This window comes from Rhea pennata, chromosome 15 (genome assembly GCF_028389875.1).
Source record: "Rhea pennata isolate bPtePen1 chromosome 15, bPtePen1.pri, whole genome shotgun sequence".
NCBI classification, from domain to species: Eukaryota; Metazoa; Chordata; class Aves; order Rheiformes; family Rheidae; genus Rhea; species Rhea pennata.
In genome coordinates, this window is record NC_084677.1 from 13,093,640 (window position 1) to 13,107,415 (window position 13,776).

Here is a 13,776-nt window from a genome sequence, read left to right on the forward strand (position 1 = left end):
GCCCTTCAAACTTTCTGGGAACCAAATACAATATTATTCTGAATAAGACTTTCATGAACTAAAGAGATCATCAATGAAAATGATTTGGACACATGTCTCTTCTTGGGCCATCTGTGGTCACAATTATTTACAAAAGAATTTCAAACTTCCATCAAAAAACAAGGAGAACCTCTGATACACCACTAACATGATGTAGTAAAAGAACTTCTGAGACAGACGTCAGGACATACCTAGAAAGCAAACAAAGATGCCTTTTTACCTGACAGAGAATATTATCTAGGATTGTAAAGAAGTTCCTCTCAACTTTTGCAGCAGCAAGGCCACCTTGATCACTGCTGGCAACCACCAGTTAGAGAAAATCCAGAAACCATCTTGTGCAACAGTTCTGCAAGTGGATGTAAAGTCAGCTGGAACCTGGGCATTTATTTTTCCCATTTTGTCACTACTGCATGTGTAACAGGGATATGTACATATAGCAGGTTTCTTTTTAACAATTAATTGCAAGAGTTTTGCAGACCATTTTCTGATGTCACTCAGACCCATCCAGTTCCTGAGACAAAAAATGAAGAATATTTTCCTAAAGGTCGCAAGTAAGAACAGATTATTTTAAAGGAGATAAATCTATAACTTCAATATGTGCATTCGCATATGTTTCTGGATCTGATTCAAAGCCAGTGAAGTCATTAAGCTCAGTTCTAACAAATTATTTTAAGACTAAGTTTTAGCACTGTTCTATAAATATTGCCCTTTTATTTTCTGGCACTGCTGATGTGGCAATGTTTGCTATTGAGAGTATGCCTGATAGGAACAATGAGTCAGACGGATTTCCTGAGAAGCAACTTCCAGAAGCAGAGGCAGCAAGTGAGGTTTCTCAAATTCCAACAATACCAATTAGATGGTCTCCCGACACAAACAGACTTCTAAAAAAATAGCTTTTACTAAAATAACTGCATGCCTCCTGCCTGGATTTAAAATAAATCACTTTCTTCTTTAAATACTCCAAACAAAACGCATTTGGGTGTCTGAATGCCAACACTCCTAATGACCAAGTCCATCCTACCTGACAAATGTGGATATATAAGACACGGTTTCTAGAGGATTCAATCAAATGAGAACCGTAAAAAACTGCAAAAAAAAAAAAAAAAAATGAGTACCACAGGAAACTGCAGAAGGGTCAGTTCCATACAATAAGAAAATGGTAAGACATGAAGAGATTAGGAATTGAAAGGCAGTTTCAGAAGGAAGCTTCTTTTCAAAGACTTGCTGATTAAACCACCACAAACTCTTGTAAACATTTTGTGGTTTAACAGTTCACTTTATACTTATAATATTCCTTGCTTTCTTAATATGCTGCATTGTACATTTACATGGACCTAATTTTAAAAGCAAATTAAGGTTTCTAACTTGAAACTAGCTGCCTGAGGCTGTATCTCAATTTGAAAAAAAAAATGCACATGAGCTAAGCTAGCTGATTAAAGAAAGTATTTTCCTTATGGTTCATCTAAACCCTCAGGTGCATTCCAGCATGGTGGCCTGCTCTGCCAAAGACTGTACACCTTCAGGTGTGGTTGGGCTTCTAAAGATAATGTCATTTGCTTGGTTTTGATACCATATTTTCCTTCTTGGAATGGACAAATAAGCTGGGATGTAAAACACGCCAATTATAACATTATGCACAAATGACTTAACACAACAAAAGCCAGCTAATGAGACCAATCCTGTGAAATCTGTTTCGAGAACAATGGAGACAGAAATACAGACTATTGCCGGACCAAGCTGTATGCCAGTATCATGAGCAGAAAAATTTACCATGTAGATTCAGAATAAATAGCAGACTGTAAAAGTATACTTTTTAAAAGGCAAGTACATGTTTCCAAATGAAGTTAATAAAAACTTACATCCACCTCGCCTTGGTCAATCACATAGAAGTTGTCTCCCTCGTCACCTAGAAGCAAAATATACATGATGACTGTTTCCTGAAGGTCTGCTAAACTGTTATTTCCTGTCTCCATATTTAATTCTGTACATATTTGCACAGGTTTGTCCATCTGATTAGATAAAAGGGGATTCACTTTCTTAAATGTCATTGCCTATTTTACTTCGTAAATCAAATTTCACTACGATTTCTTCCTATTAACATCTTTCAACCGCATTAATTTATTTCTTTTGATTGATTCAACACTTCATTCAGTGTAAACACACACGAGGCTTTAATGTATCCTGAGGATAATGAAGTCCTCCAACAAGCTGCAGGCAGGCAGGTAAGTTGCCAAGTGTGATAACTATGATACAGCACAATGAGGTGCTGAATATTCCCAACAACATAGAAATATTTTCCATCTCTAATTACTCCCAGCAAGGCTGTGCCACCCTTACTCATTCTGAACTGTGCTTTACTTGTTGAGCACAGACTTAACTCAAGAAATGAACATTTTTAAGTAGAAGCACATTCATAATTGTAGTTCTACAAAACCCTTGTGATGTATCAACACCTCTATAAATGTATAGCAAAAGATAGTTCTTGCATCAATGAACTTATGATATAGCTGTATACTTACAAGCTTTCAGAATATGGTCATCAGGCAAAGATGATGAAATCTCAGATGGACACATGTGAATGTACAGTATTAGCAAATATGCAAGGAAAAAAGGGGGGGTGGAAATTACCTTGTTGTATGACTGTTTCTCCTGCAATGTGTGTAACAGGGAACATGGCATCAAATATGTCACTGGAAAAAGAAAAAAAAAAGATTTGTTAATGAATCAAATGTATTTCCTAAACCTGCATTCATTGTTTCATTAAGCCTTCATTAACAGATTTTGCAGAAAAAGTAGAGAAAAATGTTAGTCGTAACTGCAATGTAAGCCTCTGCTTGGAATGAAATCAAAATAACTAGTTTGGCACAATCCGTGGTTTAAAACTGAGACAGTGATCCAGTGCATGTTATTTTGAAATAACTCCTGAATTATATGCATATAGGCCACTTCTTATAGCACTGCACAAAATAGCTATCTTGAATATTTTATTTTCTAATCAGACAGATTTCAGATTTTCAGATGCAATCAGTATGTGTCACAGTAGTAACTGCTGGATGCCTAAACAGGAGCTCTAGTCTTCCAAACATCTGGCCTCACACTTACAAGCAAAACCCTTTCCACAATGCAGAGTACGTTTGGAAAGGTAGATTACTTTAAATTAATGTAGCTTAAGAGCTGGCAAGAGGTTACACTTACAGTGCAGAGGACATGAGGCCGAGCTCTGAAAATCGTAGTTAGACTTTAGTGAGTTACTAGTGAGAAGGGAATTCGACCAATGCTACAGAAACACTAAAGCTACAGAACAGCCTTGTACTCATTAATCATCGCTGAATTACACACCTTACTGTGCTCCTAAGCATACTGTCATATATCCTTAAAAGGCCAGGCAGAGCAGTAAGGGCGAGAATGCACTCTGCACCAACACTTCGGGCAACCTGCCCAAATCCAGTCTTTTGTTTATTGAGGGAGACAGCAGGCTCTGTGGAGCCAGGGCTTCCTTTCCCCATACCAGGTTTGGGGGAACTGATTTTGAGACGCCTGCACTGTACTGAGCCTGCCTCTCCCCACCTTTCTTCCCCTTCCTACGCATCAGTATTAAGGGCTAAAGGAAATAGCTCCTCAACACAAACAAAAGGCAGCAAGGCAGAGCCAGAACTAGTCCCTTCCCTGGGCTAGTCTAGGAATGGTCCATTTGTGGGCCACTTTTGATACAGGCAAGATGAAATGCTTCAGTTTGGGCCATAAATTGGAGCAAATTCCTCATAACCTAAATGGGTTCAAACAGTGACGGAATCTAAAGTTTTCATCAGAATAACCAGGAGATCAGCAATGAGCCCATGTTACAGCACCTTATATGGGAAATGCATATTCTAAAATCCCTTTATTAGCTTATTTCCTGTTCAGCTGTTCCAGAATTTAATCAGGCTCAGTTCTGGGAAATTCTTCACTCATAAGTTCAAACTGGTTGTGTCTCTTTCTCCTTAGCAGCCAGAATCTTTCCGATCCTCCAGCCGAGACAGAGTAACACAGCTCTGCGTCAGTACCACCTGTAGGAGAACTAGGAGATTTGAAACCAGCCACCTCCTGCTGCTCCACAGTACTTGCAAGCAATACTTAGTCCATGACTTACATTAGGATAGTGTGTTTTGCTTCTGCTCTTTCATCAGGCATACTATGTGTTATCTCTACCTACACTCAGGAAATATCTCTGCCACTGGTAAAAAGCTTGCTCAGAGCTTCTAAGTAGACTTCTTTCTTGCCCCATCCTGAGTAGCAACACAAAGACCTATAATAAATTACTCTGAAAAGCATGCAGACTGCATTCTTGCATCCACTAAGCTCATTTTAAACGAGCCTAAATGGGTTCAGAATTTCTCCAGCTTGAGGAAGTTCTCTGCTGGCACAAAAGCAGCACGAGTTGGGTGTAGGTTGTACAGCTGATTCCTATGCCTACACTCAGTGCCCTTACCTAACGAAACAGGAGCTGAGGTTCAGATGTGATGGAGGAAAGAGCCATGATGTTAGGTACTGAGCTAGCACAGTCACTGAGGGACTTTACATCAGTGAGGCACCTCAAACTGTTCTTCAGGAGCTCTGGGACCTAACAACTTGTTATCACAGAGCCTCATTTGCTTCCCTGTGATTCCCCCTTTGCTGTGCCTAGGCACTTTGCAGTGCTTTAAGAATAGTTCTGCAGCCTATGGAACATTTGCTGGAGGAAAAGGCATTCTCCATCGCACAGAACGAAGTCTTCAGTGTGATACATCCAAAAATAGAAACGACACTGTGAATATCAATAACCAGACCAAAATGTGACTGTTTGTTCAAACTTGGAAACTTTTTTGGGAATGGAAATACAGAGGAAATAACTATCCACAATGTCAGCAAATCTTTGCTTTAAGGTTGTATTTTATTTATAACTTAACAATTGACTGTACAAAGAGTGCCCAATAAATTATGTATAGCACTGCACCCTCCTCCAAAATGTTTTATATCTTATTTCTGCAACACTTTTTAGTTTTATCAAACACTTCAAAAGTCATAGATTAAAACCTTCAGCTGAAGGCGTAATGAACTCAAAGTCTATTTTCAGCAATAGCAGATTTACACTAATATCCTGCTGCCTCTCAGTATCACATATGCAGTGTGTTTCAGTGAAGTCTTCATCTTATTAGACCAAGCCTTGGATTTTTAAGAGACCTTTGAAAGACGCATCATCAAACATTAGCCTAAAACACATATAAACGTACACACATGTGAACTCACGGCAATGATGATTTACATTTCCAAAGAGAAACAAGGGCATATTGTTGATACAAAAATGTAAGTGACCAACAGTATCATGGCTGCCACTGGAAACATGTAGTCATGCTTCTTTTCTGTTATGGAACTATTGTTCCTAATTTATACGATTAGGCCTAGACCTCTCACAGTGCTTAATGAATTGGAGTGTTTCTGCTTTTGGATGCTAATTTGAGATTCATTAAACAGACTGAGATCTCCAATGATACAGATCAGCTTGCAGCTTCGAAGTTTCTCAATTTACAAGTCCTGCAGCCAAAAACTGGGACACTCAGAATGCCACCAAAGAAAATCATCCTTCTAGAAATTATCATCTCCTAATGAACCAAATGCTTAAGGTCCCCATAGGAAATCTGGCTTTTAATTTAAGCATAGAATCTACTTAGAAATTTTTCATATTGCCTTTATTTGTAGTGTCCAAAAAAAGGCAAAAAAAAAAGTCCCAAGGATCAGTATGCTAAAATATGTTCTTGATCCAGCCAAGCCAAAATCTGAAATTACAATAAGCGAACAATTTTCCCCTTCTCCAATAAATATCTTATCTTCCGTATTTAGCTCATCAATTGTCTTGGATCTGCACTAAGTTGAGAAAACAAGTAAGGTGTTAAATACTGAATGAGTTAAGTAAAATCAGTGGTACTCACCAAAGAAATAAATAATATAACCAGGGCCAAAAATATGGCCTATACGGTTTCTTTCATCCTGCATCGTTCACCTGTTTATGTTTCAAAGTCATTCAAAAAAATCCTCTGACTGTTAAGGCAAAAAAAACATCTTTACAAACACTGTGCTGAACCCACCCCACCATAAAGGAAAGAGTGTAGCCAAGCTCTCCTACACTTCTGCTAAAGTAGACAGTTGTATTTGTTGTTTTTGAAGATATGTTACATATGAATAATCAGGCATGGACACACATACACATTCCTAACAACTAAAATTTTGTCAAGCAAAAGCAGGTTTTACTACAGTGTAAACAGAAAGCTGGAAAATCACTAGTTAAGTCTTCACCCAGTGTTGAACTATCATGATTTCATCTTCTATATTTGAGTTGCACCACCAAGAACATAAGCGGTCTCCATCTTCTGCCTCTACATCAGCTACATAACTGTTAACACTGACCATGCTAGCAATGCTGTGTACCAAATTGACATGGAAAGGGTTTGATTTTTTTGCCAGGATTTTTATTATTGTGCTGTAATGAAAATTTCAAACAGGGATTTCCTTACTTTGTTCAAGTGAAAACATATCATTTGCCATGTTTCCAGAGGACTTACTCAGGTGATGAAAGAAGAACATTGGGCATAAGTTTGGGAATTTCACCCATCATTTCATGTGGTTGCAGATCACAGAGGTGCATTGGGTGCACCTACTGCTTCTCAGGTGCAGCATCAGTGCTTAAAGGACTGTTTCTCACCTTCTCCAGAAGAAAAATTTTTGATATGCTCTATAATTTTTTCACAACCTCCTTACCTTTTTCCGGAGGAGGTCGGGTCTGGTTGCTTTGGCCCTCAGAGCCAAACATTTGTTCCAATCAGAAGGTATCAAGGACAATCTTTTTACTTGGAACTATTGCTGTAGGTGGGACTGTACGTACATAAATTTTCATGTCTGGTTCCAGAGAGACTAGCAGGACTCTATTCTCAATGTTTTCCACAGTTACAGTTCTTTGTAACTTTTCGATATGATCATCCAAAAACAAATTATAAGAAAGGATTGTGAGCAGCATACAACGCACGGAACAGTTAACTAGTCAAAGTGAAATCAAGAAATATGTTTAGACATGAAATCTCTATCTATTCCATCAAAAAATACCATCTGTCTTCCTAGAGAATATCAAAATTTAAAAGATTTTTTTTAAAGGTCAAAGATATCAAAGATTCACAGCAAGTTTTAACATGTAAAGTGTCTTCTTGAAGTGTGCAGAACTGCAAACAACTCAAATCAGACCTGAAATCGCAGGGCCTGATCTCTGTTGTCTGTCATTTGTATGACTGACTGCTTGACACTTGCACAGACTGAGCCAGTTCCCTTTTCGTGCAAAGAGGGAAAACTCCAATCAATGAGACTGCAACTATTCATACCAACAAAAAGTCTGTCACAGTGATTGCAAAATAAAGATGAAATACTTTGCAGATTTGATTCAGTAGCATTTTATATACCCAGTTTGCCAAGATGTAAATGACTATGCTAAGGGCAAGTTAGTAGAAAGGGCAGGCCCACGAGGTTCTCCTTCTCACGAGAAAAAGTGAATGATAAAAAGAAATTGTCTCACCTGCTTTTACACTGAAGACGTTTGGAGTCGATGTAGAATATGAGATAGACAAAAAAATTATGTGCACTGTAGGTAACACAGTACTGGCAATGGGCAACTGGGAACGAGCTTGTTAAAACAAAGCGAGAGAACGAGGATTCCAAGCACTTTCCGAACCAGACCATGGCAATGGCCAAAATAGGGAAACTATGTAAGACAATTTATCAGTTTCACAATCAGATTTCTTTCCAGCCCTTGCTGTGCTGAATGCATTGCAGGAAAAGAAAAATGGAATAGACGAAATGTATATGTGTTAGACAAAAATGGAAAATCCTTGTCGTACCTGCAGGTTATAATTTGTCAGAGTTCAACCAGAGCAATTTTATTGTGCAGGCAAACTCAGAAAGTCTTCCAAACGTGTCCTATACGGATGACTTCTTGTTTTGCTATCTCTCTAATGAAACCCCCTGTACTGTTGAGAGTAGATTTAAAAGATACCTAGCTGTTCTGACACAATTCAATGAAAGCTATGCAGTGTTTTCTTGGAGCAGGACTGCCCTAGTCTGAGGATTCCAGTGTGTTAAGCCTCTCTCCTTTGCATACTCTTAAAGTTTAGTAAACAGGGTTGATAGTAACTCCACCTTTCTGTAGCTGTAACTCTTATATCTTGGTACTACTTTAAGATTTCTGAAGTTTTAGCAGGGAATGTTTCTGCATTTGTATATCTAAGATTTTCTTTAGATTTATTTCCTGAACAAGTAAAAAAATCTTCATCAACTGTTCTACCAACTTTTTTCTGCCCTCTAAGGCATTTAAGACATAAAACTGAGTTCAACTAACATTCATGTAATAAAGGAATAAATTCACTTTTTATCAGTGAAAAAAATGTGAGGGTCTATGCAATGCAGCGCACACCATCTAAGTATAAGGCTTCAATTTGTACTGTTCCTAAGCATGTTGCATGCCATTGCTGATGTACAATACCAAAATCACAGAGAAACAATTATTACTATTTACCGAGCACTGAGAATAAAAGCAATACTTCACACAAAGGGAAAGAAACTATTTCTTCTCAGAGGCATTTAAAATTGAAGGCTCACAGCTTGCAATTACTATAATTAAACATGTAGTGCCATGGTACACAAGAAAGACAGTCAATGCTGAAGCCCATAGGCAGCAACATCCATTAATTATTTTCCCGTTAAGATAGCAACAAATTCATTATAGCAACATACAAAGCTATTAACAGTTGAGAACACATAATTACTTCATTGTAATGGCCGGCATCTAATCATTATGACAATTAAGAAATATATTAATTTTACTATAATTACCATATAAGTCTTTGAAACTGGACATGAAAACAGAACCAGTTAAAACTGAAGTCCAGGTCTAATTTCATAGCATTTCTTAAGTCGCAAGTCCACATAACTAACAGGCACAGGAAACAGAAAGAAATAAAAAATTGTTTTATTTCTGTGAAGAATTTCCATTTTTATTGTTTTATGAACTCCTTCTATAGTTTCAAAAATTATTACACTGAATGACATTTTATAATCATAGCATCGATTTACTTTACAGGCTCTTCACCAGGATAAAAAGAACCTTCAGAGAGAAAGAGTTTCTTTGAGGATCTTCACATGGAAATCCATCTGCCATCATCCACTGAGATAAGAGTGTAGTTAGCAGGTTCAGGGAATTGAGTCTTTTGCTTTACTCAGCACTTGGAAGATCCCATCTGGACTTCCATGTCTAGTTTGGGGTTCCTCAGCACAAGACTTGGACAAACGTGAGCAAGTCCAGCAGAGGCCACCAAAATGGTCCTGAGGCTGGAGCACAGGACAGGGTGGGAAGAGAGGGTGGGAAGGCTATGTTTACTGCTTTCTGAAAAGCAGGGTTGGGGAGATCTTGCTGCTGTCTACAACTACCAAACGGGAGGGTGTACAGAAGGCAGAGCCAGGCTCTTCTTAGAGGTGCACAGCAGCAGGATGCGAGGCAACAGGCACAAGTAGGAACAAAGGAAATTCCGACCTGACATAGAGAAAAAAGTTTTTACAAAGAGGGTGTCAAACACTGGCGCAGAGGCCCAGAGAAGGGAAGGAAATCTCAAAACTTGCCTGGACAAGGCCCTGAGCAGCCCACTCTAACTGGACCTGCTCTGAGCAGGAGGTTGCACTAGGGTCCTCTGCAAGCCCCTTGCATCCTACTTGGCACGGAGTCTCCCTCAGCAGGCAAGGTGAAGTGGGACTGTGCTTAGCAGCAGAGAGAGTAGAGGCAGAGGAGCATAAACCTGGAGGCAGTAGGAGGAAACACCTTGCATACTGCACAGAAAATACGTTCTGTGTGTATGCCTGCATGACTATGCATGTGTGCGTGCACTTCTGCATAAATAATTGCAGTAAGACTGTATCCTGACTTCCCATCTCTACATTCAGGGCATATCAGAAGGCCTTGCTTAGAAATTTGGTAATAAAATATTTTTCTGCAGAAAAATCCCAGTTCATTGGAACTGTATGTTTCTGTGGAAAATAGCTGATGTAATTTCCGATTCAAAATATTTTTTAAAGTTTCCAAACCATCTAAATGTCCTAATGTGGTATTTTCAGAGGGTCTACTTTTCACTATGAAACTGTTTCAAAACTGAGTTTCTTACTAAAATGTTAAAATCAAAATAAGACAGTGTAAAGTGACCATCCAGTTAATCATACCTATCCGTTTCTTTTCGGTTTTAAGTATTCAAGATTTTGATACTGGACTTAAGATTCAAGGAGAAAAAAGAAAAAATGACAAAAGAAAAAAAAAACAAAAACCAAACCTGGTGCAAGCAAATACTCGTTCTACATGGTGACAGACAAATATATGTATAAATACACGCAGAGGAACATTCATACTAGACTGCACAGGCTTCTTTGTGCTTTATTTAGAAAAGGATAATGATTAGAAACTCTTTCCTTAGCCAGTATGTATACGAGTCTAATGTAAAGCCAGAGACATTTATGGAGGTTATATACTGTAAGAACACAAAATTGCTGCAGGCATAATATACTGAAGCTTTTATTCTGAGAAGGCTCCCAATCCCTTCGTACTAGAAGCACAGAAGGGCATTGTAACAAAAATCAAAGCCATTGTTTGTATGCATCAGCGTTCTCCAAAGGACCTGGGGAAACGCTTATCGCTATGGAAAAGCACATCCTTTAGACAAAAAATTCACAGAATTCACCTCTCCTGCAACCAAACCAAACTCAGTATATTTGAGCCAACTGAGAGAGAAAGATGGTCTTATAAGTCACAGATGAGTTTACAAGATTTACATTTTCTTCCGGTAACCGCCACTACACAATTAATTATTTGTCTTTTTCTCAAACATTCTAGAAAAGAAATGATGACCATCATAACAAAAGAAGAAGTATTTTAATGTAATAGCTGACAGAAAATTGTTTCTGGTGGGACAGAAACACAACAAAAATAACTCTCATCCCAAAATGAAACCTCTGTTACTAATATGAAGCAAATTCCATCAATGGTAAAGGGTGACCATCACAAAGTTCCCATATTTGAACAATTTATTCTTCTGGTACTTTAAAATATATTCACTCTTTAATTTCAAGCTCCCTCTTCTGGACTATCCCAATTAAGCTAGAAAGTCACTATTCATCATCCTTACTTTGTATTCAGGTAACATATTTAAAGACGCCCTTTGAAAATGGCACTGATACAGACGGCTATTCAACATTTCCCAATTTTATGGTTACTACATCTAAAATTCTTTGAAAATATATTAGCCTATGCTGAGATTTAAAGTGTGCCAAGATGTTTGCAATTATAGAAACAAAATGCCCCTCTCATCTTACAGAGTAAATGCTCAACATAGGGATACAGAGACATACATCCCTAGAGATACCCCTATATAGGGATGCAGGACATTTCAAGTAAGGAACTATGATAAATTATACTTCACATGTATATAAGTAAATATCAACAAAGACACAATACATACATTACTCTATTGTTCACATGAACGGAAAGCAGTAAATACCTGCCCCACACCACTGACCGCATTGGCTGTCTTGCTGTTGAGATTAAGATGGAGAGGACTTCTCTCATGAGAAAGAAATGATACATTTGTATTTTCTTTCAACTCTATGATGAGCAACCTATTGACAGAAAGAGATTTATTCTAACTATTCATGCGATTTTCCTATTCAGAACATGCCCATGAACAAACTATTACTTGAGCTTGTAGGAACTTTAGCAGGAACACAGTTCTGATTCACTGTAATTAATTTATTTTACTTCTTTGCACTCTGTGCTAGATTCATTTCTAACAATTCTCTGTAAGTATGTGAAAATTAAATTGTATATGATAATTGTGATCGTTCCTTCAAATCATATACTTACTGCTCCTACGCACTATTTTTATGACTATAACTTCTGCACCTAAAAGAAAGGCTTGAGTACCACAAGACAGCATCAGTGCCTGGCAACTGTGTCAGCGCAGAAAAAGATAAAAGATAAGCAGCATCAGGTATTAAGTTAAAATCTTTTCCTTTCTGTGCCAAGTAGTCCTTGACGTTAACAAAAAAATAGGATACTGCAAGAATTACTGATTAAATGCTAAATGTAAACACAGTTAAAGGGGGGGTTTATCAGTTTCATGTAAAACCATTTCTGGTATTAGGAAATTTCTATGATAATTTCTGTAATACGTGTACCCACACGTGTGGCACTGTAAAAGCTGGGAAGCAATCAGCGAGTGAAGCCAAGGCTCTGCAGAGCTGTAGGCACCGCGTGGCTCGGCAGCACGCCTCACGGCGCGCCGGCGGAGCGCACGCTGCCGCGCACCAGCCAGCGCTCGACACGCGGCTCCCGCGCGCGTAGCCTGCGCCTGCAACCACCTCCCACGTCTCGCTTAATTAAGTTCCATCCTTGTTGTGTTCCCCCACACCTGGAGATACCAAACAGCTGCACACAACAAAAACATTTCAATCTCTGCTAGTGGGTAGGATTTAGTTTAGTTCATAATTGGATCAGTAATTGAAATCATTACAAAATAGCTGATAAAGGTTATCTAGAGGGAGTTGGAATTATGTTTTAAAACTGTGTAAATCTAGTGTTAAATAGCTAATGAATAAAATCCATGCTTGACACAAAACCACATGTCCACAAGCACTTGAATTTGTATTTGCATATCTATTATGGCTCACAGACATGTGCAAACTCCTACACCCACGCATTTTCCTTATGTTTTCCCTAAGTTTATCATTACTCCCCTTCATCTCTGATTCACAGCATTTCTGAGATAGAATCTTTTACAATAGAAAACGAACTAGAGATCAAATTTGCTAGACAATAAATACTTCTTCTGTAGGAGGTTTTTAGCAAAATATCACAAGCAGCTTCATTTTTTTACAGCTTCACTAATTCAAAGAACAAGAAAATTGAGATAAATTAGATCAGATGATACATGCATTTTCCTTAAGTGATCCATATTTGGAGAGATTTGAATGAAAGGGACTTCAAGCATAAAGAACTCTTTAAATCTATAGAATATACAAATACAGACCTAAGGGCACACTTTCTTCATTTATATATAAAAATAAATTCAAACACAATTTATTACTTTGTTCCATCTTTCTCAGTAATTTTCTTTCAGAATGTTCACTAACCACTAAAACGTACATCAAAGAAATCTTTAAGACACCCAGTAATATTCCTGGCAGGAACACCTGCTACTTCTAACCTCAAAGCACTAATTTATTATCAGTTTGCTGTGTTTTAAAAATCTGCCTAGTAAACATGTCACTAATGTAATTCTGTTTCTTCTGCATTCTGCTGCAAACGTTAAAAAACAAAGGCTGCCCAATTTGAGATTCTGCAATTTAATGTGCACTGGTCTACTTTATCTTTCCACAGTGATAGCTAATCCATAAATCTCAACTATGCTGGGCTTTCATTAGCATTGCTAGGATGAGCGAGGGGAAAAAGCGCTATTGTATATGCCTTACTGCATATCTGCAGTGCATTTTTTAAATGCCTGTTTGAACTGGAAGGATTCTTCAGGGAGGCTGGTAGAACATTATTAACACAGACATTTTTGGTCACCCTTACAGTGTACAGTGTTTATACACCTTTTTGCTTGTCTCTGCTAACTCTGTGTTTGCCCTACCGCTGGTATGGTGTTTGCA

At 38.1% G+C, this 13,776-nt stretch overlaps 1 protein-coding gene across 2 annotated transcripts in view; it reads right to left on the reverse strand.

Moving 5' to 3' along the window:
* Positions 1–13,776, reverse strand: part of PRKAR1B (protein kinase cAMP-dependent type I regulatory subunit beta) — a 97,975-nt gene that overhangs the window by 40,733 nt on the left and 43,466 nt on the right. For both annotated transcript variants that reach the window (XM_062588741.1, XM_062588740.1), the window contains exons 5-6: positions 2,668–2,729; positions 1,899–1,945 (exon numbers count right to left, since the gene is read on the reverse strand). In XM_062588741.1, coding sequence (XP_062444725.1) covers positions 1,899–1,945; positions 2,668–2,729 — 109 coding nt within the window. The remainder of the gene's footprint in view (positions 1–1,898; positions 1,946–2,667; positions 2,730–13,776) is intronic.